At 42.0% G+C, this 18,601-nt stretch overlaps 2 protein-coding genes and 1 long non-coding RNA gene across 3 annotated transcripts in view; 1 reads left to right on the top strand and 2 right to left on the bottom strand.

The window, feature by feature from the left end:
- Window positions 1–18,601, top strand: part of LOC309508103 — a 140,958-nt gene that overhangs the window by 83,855 nt on the left and 38,502 nt on the right. The gene's annotated exons all lie outside the window — the stretch shown is intronic.
- Window positions 1,844–16,747, bottom strand: LOC309507334 (cytochrome P450 2K6-like). The gene is given in 10 exon segments (XM_082181499.1): window positions 1,844–2,431; window positions 2,528–2,567; window positions 2,570–2,671; window positions 2,755–2,939; window positions 3,224–3,365; window positions 3,438–3,617; window positions 4,715–4,875; window positions 4,957–5,106; window positions 5,295–5,457; window positions 16,499–16,747. Coding segments are annotated over 10 exon segments (1,509 nt in total). The 5' UTR covers window positions 16,697–16,747; the 3' UTR covers window positions 1,844–2,243.
- LOC309507345 (cytochrome P450 2K6-like) overlaps window positions 2,487–18,601 on the bottom strand; it is a 75,133-nt gene continuing 59,018 nt past the window's right edge. Inside the window, exon 9 of the mRNA XM_082181513.1 lies at window positions 2,487–2,527. Within this exon, the coding sequence (XP_082037639.1) occupies window positions 2,502–2,527 (26 nt within the window). The 3' untranslated portion in view covers window positions 2,487–2,501. The remainder of the gene's footprint in view (window positions 2,528–18,601) is intronic.

Below are 18,601 nucleotides of genomic sequence, written 5' to 3' on the forward strand. Positions count from 1 at the left end.
CTGTTCCGCTGTAGGAGAAAAGCAGTTTGCTGAACTTTACATTTTCATTACCCTGGTATAATATTAATAGTACACTGATAGCTGGACATTTGCAGAGAGTGGGCTAACAGAAAACATTTATAGAGAGGCATGAGGACTTTGAGGGGTAGAAACACCACAACAAGTGTCCATGCATAGTTCCTTGTGAATGTATGGCCTGACATAGGCTACACATTTGTGTTCATGAATATAAAAAACAGTTGCCTTTTCTCAGAGGGGCCACAGAGTATTCATCTCACTATGGGGATTCGCACTGGAGGAACCTTTTCATAAATGTGGATACTGATTTCCTAGAAAATGTGGCTGTGATTAGATAAGTTAAGTTTCTCCGTTGTAATGCAAATCATGGTTTTAGGCAATTCTTATGTAATTTCCATATAATGTAGTGTGAGCATAAATTGAAACTGAATTGCCAACATTGTCGAACGTGTTGATCCTTTTCAACTGTGTTACAGTTGATGGGTAACACAGTTGACATTTCGGCCATTATTATTAGAGCGAGCGCATACATTGAACAAAGACAGAGTAAGCTTTGAAATGTAATTGTGTATATATGGCCCATGGAACTTCCAGCTTAGCTGGCATAGAGTGGTGTATTTAGCTTTTGTCTCTGCAAGAAATAAAATGAGAACGAGGACTGCCCTCAAACTCTCATAGTATTGTCCCAGTATGTTTATTGCTGTAGAGTAAGAACCATTTTGGGGTTTCATGAAATGACTATCTGAAAAAGATAGATTTGATAAATGGACTGCATTTATATAGCGCTTTCAATAGACCCATGGCCACCAAAGCGCTTTACATATTGCCTCACATTCACCCATTCATTCATCGACAGCGGTGTCAGCCATGCAAGGCACCATCCAGCTCTTTGGGAGCAGCTGGGGTTGGTGTCTTGCTCATGGACACCTTGATACTTGGTCAGGTGGAACCGGGGATTGAACCTCCGACCTGCCGGTTTGTAGCCAACCTACATGAACCACTGAGCCACTGCTGCCCACACAGATTTATGCAGAGATATCCTGATGGACTTCACAAAGTCAGTCAAGGTTGCCAACAAGTCGCTACAGAGTGAGCCGTGGGAGTGCATAATCAGGCATAGCTGTCCTCTGAGGGTGGAGAGCCAGCTGTGGTGCACTGAACAGAAGGCTAAATCAAACCAACCAGGTATATCTGAACTTTTGTCTGATCAAGTAACTTGTATCAGAGTGAAAATAACTTGTTTCATTTAGTACATTTGACAGATTTTTTATTTTTTGGTAAACTACTGGCAACAGTGATTTTTTTTTTTTTTTTTTTTTTTCTGTTCTTGTTTTTCTGTCCTTCAGTGATTCTGCTTGTTAACAGCAGGTGTTCATCAGTGTCTGAATTCACTCATTTGTTTTCACTCAGTCGCATGGACTATCTTAGTAAACTAATGTACACTGTACAATTTTTGGCAAATCTCCAAAAATGTTAGGTAATAAGTTACTATTTTAAGTTAAGGAATTCAAAGTTTGATTAAGCAGAACATGCTGATTTTTATTTTGTACATTCATTTGAACTACTCTTAACTTAGAATATTTAAGAAAGTTCATTCATATTAAAAATTATCATGTAATCTCAATTTAAATTATTTTTAATAGTGGAAACTTGGCTATAGCTTTAACTAGCTAATTCAATGAACGCTAACATATTAATTGACAAAGCAAAGCTTTGATATCATTAACATAGCAATTGCTGAATGAGGAAAGTAATATAGAACACTAATACCTGTTCTTAAACCAAGCTCATGCAGGGAATAGTGAATAAATATTACCCAGAATGCTACGGTATATTACTGTTTTAATGGAAAATAGTATTTTACTGTCAGAATTTTGCTTTTTTAAATTATTTTTTTACAGGTTTTTACAGTGCAATCTGTATCTGTTGGTTAAATAAACCATAGTCACCATTTCCACAGTGCAATTTAAATGCTAACTTTTTCCTCAGGTTTAACATTAATAACAACATTTGATTAATTTTAATGTGATAAAAACATTTACATATTAAACATATTCTTAAATATACTTCTTACATAAGAAGAGCAAAGGCACTAATATCTAAAAGGAAGCATTGAATAAACATTGAAAGTATTTCCAATGGAAACCTAAATTAATAAATGCAAATATATCACAAAAAAAAAAAAAAAAAAGAAGACAAATGTCCAATAAAAGGTCATATTAACTTTAAGACCGCTTCACTGCACACAGTTTGTATGGAGCTGGGTTCAGGGTGAAGCCCACGACTGGTGTGAGATCCAAATCATCTTCAGACACTCCAGGTGAAGGAGTGAAGCGGAAATGCTGAAGGAGGGAGGTGAAGAACAGGAAGAGCTCCATCCTGGCCAAACTCTCTCCAGGACAAGCCCTGCGGCCTGATAAAAACAATAAGCAAAGAATTTACAGAAATCACCTGTGATGGCACAATATAATTAGTCTGTATTATTAATTATAACTAATTTGAAGTCCACCTGCAGAGAAGGGCAAGAAGGCGTCCTTTTTGACAAACTTTTTGACTGCTTATTTAGGAAGTGTCTTGGGTTGAAGCTGTCAGGAGTTTCCCACTCATTTTCATCCCTCAATACAGAGACCAGTAGTGCGAACACACTGGTACCCTGCATAAAACAACACAAATGATCAATGATAAATGGAGAAAACACATAATCAAGAACACAGCATGCTCTAATTGGAGCCAGACCTTCTTGATGAGGAATCCATTCAGATGAACATCACAGGTGGTCTGACGGGGGGAACCAAGGGGTAGTATGTTTGCAAATCTCTGCGTTTCATGGATCACAGCGTCTGTATACGGTAAGTTCTTCCTATCTTCCGCCACTGGCTGACGTCCACCAATCTCTCGGTCAATCTCGTCTTGGACCTTGGCTTAGTTAAATTCACAAGAAAGACCGCAGTATGAAAGTATAGCAGCATTACTGAATACTTGACTCTGTTTGACACTGTGCATGGTTTAAAATTAGATTTGGAAACATGTAGAATTCAAATTGTTATAAAATAATGCATAGTCCTGGTTTTGACTTGACTATGATCGAAACAATGATTTTTTTTTTCCTTTGAAGTAGTAAATAAAAGAAAGAAGTGAGAATTGTTTCAATAATATTTTTTTCCAGTGTTCAAATGTATGCATTAAGATGGGCATTTGCAGTCACCTTGTATTTCAGGGTATTTGGCCATGAGCAGAAGACTCCAGCGTAGCGTTGTGGCCGTAGTGTCAGTACCAGCACCAAACAGGTTGTTGATTGTACATTGTAAATTCATTGAATGGTACAAAGAGTCTGTTTTGCCAGATTCCTGCAGAAGTCATGACAATGAAAGTCAAAAATGGTATTAACAAATCTATTTGATTTAAAGTATAGACAGTACCTTGTCCTTCTGCTGTCGTATCAGGAAAGAATCAGCGATTCCTCTGGGCTCCTGAGGGTTCAGAGTCTTTTTCAGACCATTTAATAGTTCCTCACTTTGCTTGAATGTTTCTCTGACATTATTCACAATACGTTGTTGATTCGCCACAAAAGGACGAAGCCAAGGAAACATGTTGTAGAGCTACATGTGTGACAGATGGAAATAATGTGTTTTACCAGTAAGTCATAGCAAGCATTTGAATAAGCAGTAGAGTAACAGTTAATGGGTTCATATTAAGGTAATTTTGCCATTCTCATAGTTTAATGATAATTATATATTATGGTTAAAGTTGTAACTGTTAGTTGCAGCAGTTACAGTACAGTACTTTTCTTATTTCTTATTTTTCGTGTGCAAAATGTCATTCTAACAACAGCAGCAGTAAGTGTGAACAAGAGTGTTGTAGTTACTAGAGGGCTCCAGCAGGGGGAACGTTTGAGCTATGTTACGGTGCACCTCGCTTCCTCCCTTCAGTCATTACACACATGATCTGAGGAAAGTTTGTGTCTGTGCATCTTTCATTCAACTACTCCCCTTTTCAGTTATGAATCTTTTATAATACGTGTTATTGTTTACCAGGGTATTATGTGAATGGGTTCATGTGTCGAAGAGAGTGTTTTTAGCACAGTTAGTCGAACATTGTGAAGTTAGGACGTTAATTACATGACGACGAGTAAGCTAGCAAAATGAGCCTTTAGCAATGTTAACCGCGACATCGTGGATGAAAGAACGGCCCTTAGTAGCTATGCAGTGACACTGTACTTGTCGTAGCTTTGTTCTGTATACGGTTCTAAAATATACTGCGTATTATTAGAGGTGTAAAGTGTTATGTATGTTATCAGCATAATTGTGTTTTGTATCTCTTGTGTATTGCCATATTTACTCTGTAGACTAGAGATAATGGTTAGAATCGTATGTATAACGCATGGAATATTATTTTGTATAAACTGTACTGACGTTGCATATGGGTTTTTATATTCAGTCATTACACACATGATCTGAGGAAAGTTTGTGTCTGTGCATCTTTCATTCAACTAACTTACTCCCCTTTTCAGGGCTTTTACACAAACAAGCAGAATTGCAAAGAATCAGAATGTACCATTGTACACTGTACATACACCTTGACATATACTCCAAAATCATGTATTATGAACAATAAATCTTAATTGTACTTCTTGAATAATGAAAAATAACAATCCGTGTATGAATTATTGGTGGATTGTACAGGAATGTCTGGGTACCTGAACTGAAGCTGATCCAGTCATCTTCATGTTTTCGTAAGCTCGTTTGACCATGTCATGTAACTTAGTGTTGCTGTACTCAAATCTGGTGCTGTAGATAATGGCAGAGACAACGTTTGAAACAGCCATGGCCATTGGCAGAGTTGTATCAAATGGTTTTCCTGCACATGGGCGAACAAGATTTTAATACTCAACTCAGTTTCATCCATCATGATTTTTTTAATTGTGGTTAACAAACTTACCTTCAAACTTCTCAAATTCCACTTTTAAATGTTGTGTTTCTTCAATGATAATCTCTTCACTTCTTTTCTTTCCCATTCCAAAATCTCGCAGGTTTGTGAGAGCAAAGCGTCTCATTTCTCTCCAGTTTTCACCATTGGAAAACACGATCCCTACAGAGGAATCATTTACCCATTACTCTAAAGTGGACCTCACATTTCTATCTTGAATACAAAGAGATTATTTATTTTTATTTGCAACTTTATTTACAAGACAAGTCTAAGTTCTGAATTAATTTGACATTATTATAAAATAAAATAAAAGTGTTTATAAATGATCATCTGAAGATGTGAAGCCTTACCATATCCCTGGTTGAAATCATGGAATATGGGTGTAATATCTCGGTCTCCAAACTCCTCGGAAAGGTTCACTAGTGCGTGTTTGATGGCCTTGTATCCTGACAATATTACCACTTTTTTGGGGCCCAAGTGCACTGTGTAAACTGAACCATATTGTTTTGACAGCTGCAAGAGAAAAAAGAATAAGAAAAGCCATAAATGGCTATTGAATCTTTTTATCTATCCATCCATATCTATCCACTGGCATCCATCCATGCAACACACAGGACAACACATCCATAACATGCCCTCACTGGCCACACATTACCCATAACTATTAGCCTAGTGGGAACAGTGACCATTGAATGAACACAGAATCTGTCTGTCTATATATCTATTGGCACACAGCAAAATTCCCAGGGTTAAATTAGTTCTGTTCAGAGAACATTTGGTCCCACTCTAAAGAGTGTTAAAGTAAATCTGAATCAGAGTTAAAGTTAAGGAGATAATTAAGGAATTAATTAAGTGATGATTGAACATTAGTGATGAACACCTGCACAGCAAAAACTCCAGTGTTAAATGAACTCTCCTGGGAGTTTATATGGCTCCGGACTCAAGAGTGTTAAAGTGTTAAAATACGAGTGTTAAATTAACACTCAAGAGTGTTAAAGTTAATTAGATAATTAAGTGATTCATTGAGTGATGATTGAGCATTATTGAAGATACCTGATGTTAACAAGCAGAATCACTGAAGGAGAAAAAGCTAAATTTTAAGTCACCATTATGGAGATCAGTGTTTGCTTTAGTTGGGCTTGTGACCCTTACATGTTTAACTTTAGTTCTCTTACGAGAGGTACTCTCGTACTGCGTAAATCTTACGCTAGGGGAAAATCTCTTTTCCGCGAGATACTGAAGCCAAAAATTATCCCTAATTTTGAAATAATGTAAAACGCGTTGCGGCAGCATGCAGACACAGGCAAGACGGCTTGTGCGCCTATTGGCTGCCCTGCGGCAACTGCAGCAGCCTATCGATAAGGCCCACTCGTGACGTCAGCTCCAATGGGGGCGCTTCGCGCCCAATACGTCACGTCCCGCCAGAATGGGCGTGGTCTAGGGCTATTAACAAGGCCGCCTTAATGCACGGGCTTACCTGGGCTGAAGCCCAGGGGCCTCCCAAGTTCAGGGGCCTCCCATGTTCAGGTTCATGATGAGCTGAAAAGGTCATATTGTTTTAACTTGTCAGATTTTGTCGCTGTATGTCGCTAGTCGCTTGTGGGCGTTGGTAGTGCTGTCGCTCTAATGTTATTGTTATGGTGCGTTCACACCAAACGCGAATAGAGCGTCTGGCGCGAGTGATTTCAGTGTTGTAAAGACGCGTTTACGCGCGTCTAGAGGTCCCGCGGCGCGAATGAGGCGAGACTGCTCGTCTGGCCACATCTATACAAAACACCACCACAAGTGATATTATACAACTATATCATTTTAATTTGACTAGGAATTAGGCTCAAAAGAAACAGTATGCTGTTGGGAGAGTGTTTTTATATCTACCACACAGCAGTGTTCAGGGATTAAATCATTTACTAGATTAACGATCGATCAATCTACAAATTAAACTCACTCATACTGTCATCAATTACTAAAACGTCATCCGAATTTGACAAATAGGCTAATACATTTTCTTGTCCCTAATAGTCAACATAATGCACAGTAAAATGAACTGCAGCAGTGCTAAACTTGCATCATAAAACTACAACACTCGAACTATAAATGTATGAATTAAACTCACTGAGACTGTCGACAGTTTCTTTTCCATGCATCATTTTATTATATCCATGTTTGTGGTTAGTTACAGTCAAATCATATAAAACAGTGAAATCGCCCTTGAACTCTTCGGTCTTGCCGATTCACATGCAATTTCACTCGAGACGGTGACGGGAGCTGAGCTCCACTGAAAGGCTTCTTTCCTATTGGTCGTCGCTCGCGAAAATCGCTTCTCATTTGCATAAAGTTGAAATTTAGTTGCTGTGTGTGGTTGTTAAATAAAGTGTCTTGTGTTTATGTGCTCAGTGATATGTTAATAACAATATTAAAATGAAAAACAATATTTAAAAAAAACACTGTTGTAGGTCTCGAAAGAAACTAATGCATTTTGTGATGTAGATTACCTATAGATAGGCTATTACACTTTTTTTTAAATGAGACTCTTTAAATTGAGGGGATGGGGGGCCTACAAAACCTCTCAGCCCCGGGGCCTAACATTAGGTTAAGGCGGCTCTGGCTATAAACATAGCTTCGAGAGGCTAGCTCACTGGTTTTTCATCTCTTCAGCGAAGCTCTCGCATCGCTGGATCCGGAGAGAAGCCGCGCCGTTTGAAGAAGCCTTTCAGCGGGACGAGTCGACACTCTGAAGCCGCTGGCCGCGCCGCCTTCAGTCGCCTTCCTGCTGCGCTATCCGGCGTTATATCCTTTCTCTGCTACTGTGTTTTGTGTATGTGTGTGTGCTCGCCGCCGCGACACACACTCTCATTGCACTAAAAGAGCCGGGCGTCTTTTTCAAGACGCCCCTTTCCTGAGGATCACGCAGCTCTCGCGCTCGCTGACGGCGACCGCCCTCACTGCGAGCCAGTTACTGCCTATGGTGACTCTGAGGACTCACCTGGCATCCTTCTCCGAGACTGCTCCTCCGCCCCCCCCAACCCGCAAAGCTCGCCGGTGCGCCCGCTTGCCTTGCCTGCTTGGGGGATGATACCTGCTCTCCCTCTGTTCGAGCCGCGCAAACCGCGCCGTTCACAGGGGATGTCAGGAGCGGACGGTCACGGGGCTAGCTTTCTCTCTCCCTCTGTTCGAGCCGCGCAAACTGCGCCGTTCACAAGGGAGGCTGGAAGCGGACGATCGGGGTTAGTTTTTCTTTACGTTACAAGAAAGCTACCCTGCCCTTGCGCCCCATTCACGCGTCACTCACCGGCGAAAAGAGAACTCAGTTCCCTGATTAGGCGACTGGAAATATCAATATTGCAGCAAACGAGCCTGTTGTAACACGCACGCTTGCAAGCAAACGCCGAAGAAAACATGTTGACGCTCTCTTATATGCTCATGCATCTACACACCTTTGTGTTCCCCCCTGTGGCTCAGTGGTGGAATCTTAGGTTTTTCGCACGAGAGACCGGGGTTCGAATCCCGGTCTAACGGCAGATATATTATGCCGCCAATGCTTCGCTCTGTCAGTTCCCTGAAAGGCGACTGCAGATGTGCATTTTGCAGCCAACGAGCGCGCTGTACAACCCGCTCGCCTGCACCCAAACACCGTTTCTATGGTTCCCGTGCGTCACTGGTGAAAGGAGAAAAGGGTGTTTTTAGCCCCGCTGCGGCCGGGCCGACCTCCACTCCTGACACATTTCTCATTCCCCTCTTAAGTTCAGGTGACTGGAAATGTCTATATTGCAGTGAGCGAGCCTGTTGTTTTGCACGCACGCCTGCAAACAAACGCCAGCATGTTGACGCTCTTTGATAATACTCGCGCTACTGAATGTCTATGTGTCTTCCTCTGTGGTCCAGTGGTAGATCATCAGATTTTCGCGCGAGAGACCCGCGATCGAATCCCGGGTCTACCGGCAAAAGACATTTTTGCCGTCAATTCTCGCTCTGGCAGTTCCCTGAAAAGGCGACTGCAGATGTGTATTTTGCAGCCAACGAGCGCGTGGTACAACCCGCTCGCCTGCACCCAAACTCTGTTTCTATGGTTTCCGCCTCTGAAGTTCAGACGACTGGAAATGTCAATATTGCAGTGAACAAGCCTGCTGTAATACACGCACGCCTGCAAACAAACGCCAGCATGTTGACGCTCTCTGTTTCTATGGCAACTTCTCGCTCGTTCACTTCCAGTAAATGCGACTGTTCCAGTGTATTCTGCAGTAAACAAGTCGGCGAAGCAGCCCGCTTGCCTGCACACAAACGCCGCTTTTACGGCTACCCAGATAAATCCCATAAGAGTGTATTTTCTGGTGTCCCGGCCACGGCCGATGGTGTTACGAATGTAGACGAAATGCCCACTGCCCAGTGCTCATTCCTACACACAAACACAGCCCGTCACACAGGGCTCGCGCACATGAAATCGACCCAGGTCGATTGCGCATTAAACGTGGTAAATGTGCCCACTGCCCAGTGCCCACAAACACTACGTTCCGCATATCTCAAGGTTTCTGTAAAAACAAAACCAACGTGCATTCGCTCTGCTCAGGCGGACAATGCTCTCAGTGTTGTAAATGTGCCCGCTATCCCGCGCCCACATTCACACATAGACATGACAGGTCCTACGGGACTCGCCCAGCCCTCCCCTCTCGGTTGACCACCGCATAGGAGTCGAGCGCGGGCAATCTGCCCGCTGTTATCAGCGCGCCCCCTGCCTCGAAGCGCGACGCTTATGTTACAGCACACCGAAGCCCCTCTGTCGCTGAGCGACCAGAGCGCGCTCCGCATTCAGCCCCTAGCCATTCGTGCAGATGCATGGGCAAGGCTACTCGGGGGTTTTGAAGTGGGTGCTAGACATTATAGAAAGAGGCTATTCGCTACAGTTTCGCCGACGCCCTCGCCGCTATGTGACGCGCGTCGAAGCTACGGTAAAAACAGAAGTAGCACCACCTACTTCGAGCCGAAATTTTGAAACTGTTGAGCAAAGGGGCCATAGAGCCTTTATCTCAAGCTCAGAGTGAAGGAGGGCTATACAGCAGATACTTCCTGGTACTGAAAAAAGACGGGGGTCTCAGACCCATACTAGATCTAAGGCAACTGAACAGAGTGCTTGCGAAGCAACAGTTCAGAATGCTCACGACCAGAAAAACCCTCACGCAGATTCGCCGAGGAGATTGGTTTGTGTCAATAGATCTGAAAGACGCATATTTTCAAATACAAATAGCGTCACGTCACAGGCGACGTTTGAGATTCGCCTTCGAGGGCCAGGCATATCAGTGCTCAGTCCTACCGTTCGGCTTGTCTCTAGCCGCTCGCACCCCTCAGACTACAGGGCATGCGAGTATTGAACTACTTGGACGATTGGCTGATTCTAGCTCAATCTCACTCGGTGCTCATAGAGCACAGGACCATTTTGCTCGATCACCTCGAGAATCTGGGTCAATTGGGCGAAGAGTTCTCTGTCTCCCAGACAGATAATATCTTTTCTGGGCACAGAACTGGACTCGCTGTCTATGATAGCGCGACTGTCACCAGAGCGCGTACTAGACATTCAGCGCGCAGCGAGCTCTTTCCGCTGCGGCGCATCTATCCCGCTCAAGAAATTTCAGAGGATGCTAGGTCTCATGGCCTCAGCATCATCAGTACTTCAGCTGGGCTTGGTTCGCATGCGCCCGCTACAGTTCTGGCTGAAAGCGCGAGTACCGCGCCGAGCGTGGGCTTCCGGTCTGCTTCGTCTCAAGGTCAATCAGAAATGCATCGCAGCTCTGAAACCTTGGAAAGCAAACGACTTGTACCAATCAGGTGTTAGCCTGGGGACTTCCTCGAGTGTGAAGGTAGTGTCTACGGACGCCTCCACCTTGGGATGGGGAGCACTGCTCAAGGGCAGACCGTTCTTCGGCCAATGGTCAGAACGGGAGAAGCTTCTACACATAAACTGCCTCGAAATGTTGGCAGTAGACAACGCACTGACGCGTTTTTGTCCCTAAATACGAGGACACCACGTCCTGGTCCGCTCGGACAACATGTCAGTGGTGTCCTACATAAATCGCCAGGGTGGCCTCAGGTCCCGAAACCTGCACAGGCTGACAGAACGCCTCCTGGTGTGGGCTCAGCGCAACCTGCTCTCGCCGAGAGCAGCGCATGTGCCAGGGCTCCTGAACGTAGGACCGAACAGACTGTCCAGGAACAATGTTCCGACAGGCGAATGGCCTCTACACCCACAGACAGTCCAGCTGCTGTGGAAGAAATTCGGCAGAGCGGAAGTAGACCTGTTCGCATCTCAAGAAAACGCTCACTGTCTGGAATTTTTCTCCAAGAGCAGGGACGCGCTGGCTCACGTATGGCCCCGCCACCCGCTCTATGCCTTTCCTCCCGTCTCTCTCCTGCCTCAGGTGATAGAACGGATCAGAGAAGGATGCTCAGTGCTACTCGTAGCGCCGTTCTGGAAAAACCAACCCTGGTTCCCAGTTCTGATGCAGCTAGCAAGCACTGCCCCATGGCCAGTGCCAGTGAGGAGGGACCTCCTCTCTCAGGCCAAGGGCTCGTTTTGGCATCCGCGCCCAGAGCTGTGGTCCCTTCATGTTTGGGCCATCAACGGGTACCCGCTGACCTCCCCAAGCGGAGTGTTAAACACGATCACGCAGGCTAGAGCTCCGTCTATGCGACGTCTCTATTCCTCGAAATGGTCAGTGTTCTCCAGCTGGTGCACAGCTCGTGGCGTGTCGCCCCTAGACTGTGGGGTGACGGAGGTTCTCTCCTTCCTACAAGAGCTGTTGGACAAGGGCAGGACCCCTTCCACGCTCAAAGTGTATGTGGCGGCCATAGCAGCGTTCTCAAAAACAACGCTGGGTCAGTCAGGAGGAAAGGAACGATTTAGTCATCGTCTTCCTTAGAGGAGCTAAGAGACTGAATCCTCCCAGACCTCCCTCAGTCCCTGTATGGAACCTTTCTACAGTGCTGGAAGCCATGAAAGGTGACCCATTCGAGCCTTTACAGACGATTGATCTTAAACACCTGTCTTTCAAGACAGTGTTTCTTCTGGCTCTCGCTTCAGTGAAGCGCACAGGGGACTTACACGCGCTCTCAGTAAGCGCGACGTGTATGGAGTTTGGGCCTAATGACTCAAGAGTTATACTCAAACCTAAGCACGGTTATGTTCAACACACCGTTTAGGGCGCAGGTCATTCCCTGTCAGCCCTACCGGTCTCTGACGAGGAAGGAGACGCAAGCTTCCTTTGCCCAGTCAGAGCATTAAGAGCTTATGTGTCTCGCACGTCTGTTTTCAGACAGACAGAGCAGCTCTTTGTTTTCACTCTACGGACGTTCTAAGGGACTTGCCGTGTCGAAACAGAGCCTATCCAGTTGGATAGTTGATGCTATAGCGCTGGCTTATACCTCTAAGGGCTTACAGTGCCCATTTGGAGTCAGAGCACACTCCACGAGAGGCGTGGCCTCGTCGTGGGCTTGGTCTAGTGGGATTGCCTTGCAAGATATCTGTATGGCGGCAGGCTGGGCCTCCCCGTCTACATTTATAAGGTTTTATAACCTAGAGGTTCCCGCCTTGCAGGCTAAGCTGCTTTCGGTCTAAAATCGGTACTGTCTGCCCTGATGTGTTCGGGCCAGAATACTGAAACTGCTTGAGCAAATGCTCGCTGTTGGATCGCGCAGCTCTATGGGCAGTGTGTAAGACCCACTATATTCGTCAGTCCAGGCCGGGGGTCGCCCTGACTGTACGACACATCATCAGTATAACTGCTCCTTATAAGATGTTATATTATTACAGGAATGATGCTATTCTAGCCACTCTTTCCTGGGCTCTCTGTGAGTCCCTTATGATCATGTACTATATGAGCCCGGGCACTTGCCCTTGGGACTTTGGTGCTGGATCTTAGCATGCACGGCGTTTTACACTGTTTCCCCTAGCGTAAGATTTACGCAGTACGAGAGTACCTCTCGTAAGAGAACGTACTCGGTTACTAACGTAACCTCGGTTCTCTCTAGAGAGGAAACGAGTACTGCGTATCTTGCCGTGCCTGCACACGCTCTGGTTCGCTTCGGCGATGAAAAACCAGTGAGCTAGCCTCTCGAAGCTATGTTTATAGCCCTAGACCACGCCCATTCTGGCGGGACGTGACGTATTGGGCGCGAAGCGCCCCCATTGGAGCTGACGTCACGAGTGGGCCTTATCGATAGGCTGCTGCAGTTGCCGCAGGGCAGCCAATAGGCGCACAAGCCGTCTTGCCTGTGTCTGCATGCTGCCGCAACGCGTTTTACATTATTTCAAAATTAAGGATAATTTTTGGCTTCAGTATCTCGCGGAAAAGAGATTTTCCCCTAGCGTAAGATTTACGCAGTACTCGTTTCCTCTCTAGAGAGAACCGAGGTTACGTTAGTAACCGAGTACGTTTTTCTTTGGTTGTTGTATCTGAATTATAACTACTAGATGAACAAAGAGAAAAGTTGATCAGGTGGTATTGGTTATGTTTTGACATCATCATCATTTGACCTGAATTGCTAAACTCATTTAGAGTCTAATCTCTGGCTTAAATGTATATTGTTAATTACAGCATCACTGTGATTCTACAGCACAAAATCCAGAATTTTCTATATAATCCAACGGATGTTTTAAAAGTTGTTCTGATGAAGATAAAAATCTTTCTTTTAGGCACACACAGACATCAAGAATCAGTGTATGAATCTCAACAATGGTGACAAACAGAATATTCAATTAGGAAAAGGAAATTACTAAGACACTTCAGATCATAATTTATTCATACCGCAATGCATGATGGGAGCCATACATTTTGATTGGTGGCATCCAGATTGCATTGCAACATGCTTTATTATTGTCACCATTGTTGAGATTCACAGGCTGATTATTGATGTCAGTGTGTCTCAATAAATTAATTTTCAAAGTCTTTTGATCAGAATAACTTTTGAGGAATATTTTGGATTATATTGAAAATGCTGAAAATTGTTTGATATAGAATCACAGTGCTGCTGTAATCAACCAGGTAGTCATAACTCTAGAAATGAGATTTGTGATTCAGGTCAATTTATGATTATGTCAAAACATAACCTGATCACCTTTTCTCTTTGTTCATCTGGCAGTTATAACTCAGACACAACAGCCAAACAAAATCTAAAGTTAATGATTAAAGGGTCAAGAGCCCAACTAAAGCAAACACTGATCACCATAACGGTGGCTTAAAAAATTTGTTTTTCTCCTTTGGTGATTCTGCTTGTTAACATCAGGTATCTTCAATAATGATCAATCATCACTCAATGAATCACTTAATTAGCTCATTAACTTTAACACTCTTGAGTGTTAATTTAACACTCATATTTTAACACTTTAACACTCTTGAGTCTGGAGCCATATACACTCCCAGGAGAGTTCATTTAACACTGGAGTTTTTGCTGTGTGCTGTTAACAATCAGAATCACAGAAGGAAAGAAAAACAAAATAACTACAACTGACTTCCAGCCAGAGCCTTAGATGAAATCAACTGGAGATAAAAGATGATAAATCTCTCAAGATCTCAGCAGAGGAGGATTAAACCACTCCACAAACAGCGTTACTTATTACTAACCAGACTGACTTTATTTCTGTCAGACATCTACAAAAGTTATTTTTGAGAATTAACATGAATTAATTTAGGGGTTGATGTTTTATAGAATTTGTTTTCTATAAAGGAACTAACTAAAGGAACCACCGATCACCATCCCTGACCACGTGACCACCATTACATCTTCCTGGTCAAACATTACCACTGACTTTTACCCTAGTGATTGTTAGAACTAGGTGACCTACATTTTGTCATTTTTAAACACAGTAAGCTTGGCAGTGAATTCCTACTTGGCACGTGTAGTAATAAAGCAATAAGTAATGAGATGAAAGGTCCTATTGATAATTTAGTCTGTAGGGCATTGTCCTTGAGCCATGATATTACACTATCCCCCGGTTTCACAGACAAGACGTAAGCCTTAAAAAAATGCATGTTTGAGCTGGTTTAACTGAAAGCTATTTGCACTGACACCTCTTATAATGTGTCACTGTCATTGTTTTGACTCAAGATGCACTCCAGTAAAGTTTTTTTTTCTTTTTTTTTTTCTGAGGAATGTTTATAAAAGGAACTTAAATGCACTAATTAAACTAAGGCCTAATCCTAGCTGTGAATGATTACACTAATCCATCCATCCATCTGGATAATGGATCCTGTTTGTCTGTCCTACCCGCTCACACATTAACCCTGAGACCCAGTCACAAACTTGATCTAAATCTGGTTTTATAGGTGTGCAGTCACAGGGCTTCTGTCATCAATGAGGTGAAATTCAACACAATAAAACCCAGATTAGACTCTGAACCAGTGAATGAGACAGTAACATGATGATTACATCTTAATCATCAATAAAGGCAGCATTATTATCACATTTTCTCTGACTGTTCTTGCCATGACAAACACAGCTACAACAGACAGAGAGAAACTAATGTTAAAAATCAAGTCAAAGCTTTTTGAAAATGGTAAGTGGATAAATTTGAAAAGGTTTTCATGTTATACTAGTGTCCTCTTGTTACCTCCTGTGTATGTATATATATATATATATATATATATATATATATATATATATATATATATATATATATATACACCCCTTGTTCTGTTCAGTTATCTGTTGCTTCGTGTTAATGTATTGTTTGTTTTGCATTTTCTTCTTAGAATTTGCAAAGTTAACAATGTCTGTTGAATCTCCTTCGTTACACAATCAAGTGTAAAGAGTCCCAACTAAAGCAGATAAACTTTAGAATTCAAACCAATGATGGCATACAGACATCATCACAAGTGGTTATTAGTATTACTCAAATCATCACAATATAAAATTTTGTCTTCATGAAAAATGAATGGTTCCTTGCGACAGACTCAAGGATGATATAATTAATTTCAAAGCATTTGTGTGTGTGACTTTTTCTAAAAGGAATTAAAAATGGACTTTAAATCAGAGGTCATTGTAAAATTGGGATTACCGTGAATGATTCTAGCTTTTTGAAGATTTACCCAGAAGACGAAGTAATACTGTAGTAAATGATTGTGTATGTGCACAGGCACGTGACATCTTTGTGACATCGCCAACTACTTGTCTGGCATGCAAATGACAGTGTTATTGGTCGTTTTCACGGATCCATATGAACAGGGATCGTTTTGATAACACAGTCATCTGTACAAAGAAAAAAACGCTTCTGTTTTAAGCACATTGTTGTCGTGTAAACGTACGCTTAGACTGCTTCAGTGTTATTTTTAACACCCTGCAGGTGGTTCCCATATAAACACAAAGCAGTGTTAATTTAACACTGGCTATTTTCCTATGAATAAGGGAGCAATCTAGCACACATTATATGAAATTAGGTCAGACAATAATGACAGGGAACACAGGCAAATGGGAACAGGGAAAACAGAACAAAAACACAATGAAACTAAACCAAAATAGAACTATGTTACAATAGAAGGTAAAATCATCTGATTTAAATATATTTGCTCACCTCCCACAGGCTCATGTAGGTTTTCTTGAGGTCCAGCATGTGCAGGTTCCCCAGCAGTGGCAGTGGTTTGGGTCCTGGGGGATATTTTCCCTCATCCTGAGAGCTTGAGCTGATGGAAAAGAGAAAAATAATCAAAAACAACAGCAGGGCAAGTATTGTACTTGTGCCCTGTGAGAGTAACACTTCTGTTAAAGCCATGGTCAGATATCTTGTTTAGGTTTGATGTTGGTTGTAGTCTTGCACTTATATACTCAGTAGGTATAGGAGGAGAAGTATAGGAGAAGTATAGGAGGGGCCATAAAGAGGGTAACCTTTAGTCAAAATTGCACAACTATAACAAATAAGATGATTAAAAAAATTATTATAATAAGCTTACCCAATGTATAATTGCAAACAGTGCTGCTTTCTTGAATTTGCATCAATAAATCCAGGCACAGAAAAGGAAGAGGATATATGTCTTTTTACTGTAAGAATAACAGCCATTGTCTTCTTTTTCCCCCCCATGTAGAACAGCTTTGACAATCAGAACTTTGTTTTACAGCATATAAGGACATAATTAAAAGAAGTATTTAAAGCAAATATTTAAAAGACACTGAACTTCAATCTTCCACACCACACTTTAAACACCAACCTGAATTTCTGGGACAACTACAACATAGTTTAAATATTAAAGGGATAGTTCACCCAAAAATGAAAATTCTGTCACCATTTACTCACCCTCAAGTTGTTTCAAACCTGTATGAATCTCTTTTTTCTGCTGAACACAAAAGAAGATATTTTGAAAAATGTCGGTAACCAAATAGTTGATGGACCCCAATGACTTCCATAGTAGGAAAAAAAAATACTATGGAAGTCATTGGGGTCCATCAACTGTTTGGTTACCGACATTTTTCAAAATATCTTCTTTTGTGTTCAGCAGAAAAAAAGAGATTCATACAGGTTTGAAACAACTTGAGGGTGAGTAAATGGTGACAGAATTTTCATTTTTGGGTGAACTATCCCTTTAACAGTTGAACTGTTTCAATAGAACAATTTGTCCCTCATGCCATATCTTTTTTACCACTTTTGTATGACCTGTTTATCTCAGTATAAATGTTTGTTATGAATAAATAAGTCACTGCTGGAAAAGCAAATCAAAACAAGCCTAATCGGATTTGCTGTGTGCAGAACTATGCCCTATTGATTTATGCTCATTTCTTTCTGAAAAAAATAAATAAATAAAAAAGTATTCTAACTGCAAAATGTGTTAGGCATTTGAAAGGGACTCAAATAGAGTGTGATAAAAATAATCTGATCTGAAGTATGGTTTCCACTCATGCAATAAGATCAATACTTTGTGTTGTATTAAAGGCATCCCAGATAGCAACATTGTTTCCCACATCTGGCGCTTGTGGAATACTGATCTGGCCCACATGCAGCGTGGAATGATGGCACTTGGGCGGACCGCTCCTGTTTGCCAGATCTGAGCCAGAAGGCACTCTAGCAACACCATTGTTGAGATTCATACGCTGATTGTTGATGTCTGTGTGTGTCATATCAAACTGACTTTTTCGTGCTCATGTTTGTTAAAGTCTTCTAACTCACCGTTATAATATTGCTACATACATCTCATGCTGCAGTAACACAGGGTTTGCGATGTGAAAATACTAAGGGATCAACACAATTGTTAGATTCCAAAGACATCAGTGAAACAGGTTATTTCATGATGATTATAAAATCATCAACAGGAAACCATCATCACCTGATCTCATTTCACTTTAGCTTTCTCTGCTGCTGTGTTCAGCAATCAATGTTTGACAAACACACTGCCACAACAGCCAAAAATATACAAAAGATATAATAAAAGTTAAGAGCCCAACTAATGGAAACACTAATCACTGTTATGGTGACTTCAAATGAAACACATTAGAGTTAAACCTCTGTTCATTCTGAATTGTCTCTGTAAATTATGATCTGAATTGTCTTAGTAATTTCCTTTTCCTAATTAAATATTTCGTTTGTCACCATTGATGAGATTCATACACTCATTCTTGATGTCTGTTTGTGCCTAAACAAATTTTTTTTTAAACAACTTTTAAGAAATCCTTTGGAATATATCGAAAA

The sequence above is a fragment of the Leuciscus leuciscus genome (assembly GCF_965113295.1).
Source record: "Leuciscus leuciscus genome assembly, chromosome: 1".
NCBI lineage: Eukaryota > Metazoa > Chordata > Actinopteri > Cypriniformes > Leuciscidae > Leuciscus > Leuciscus leuciscus.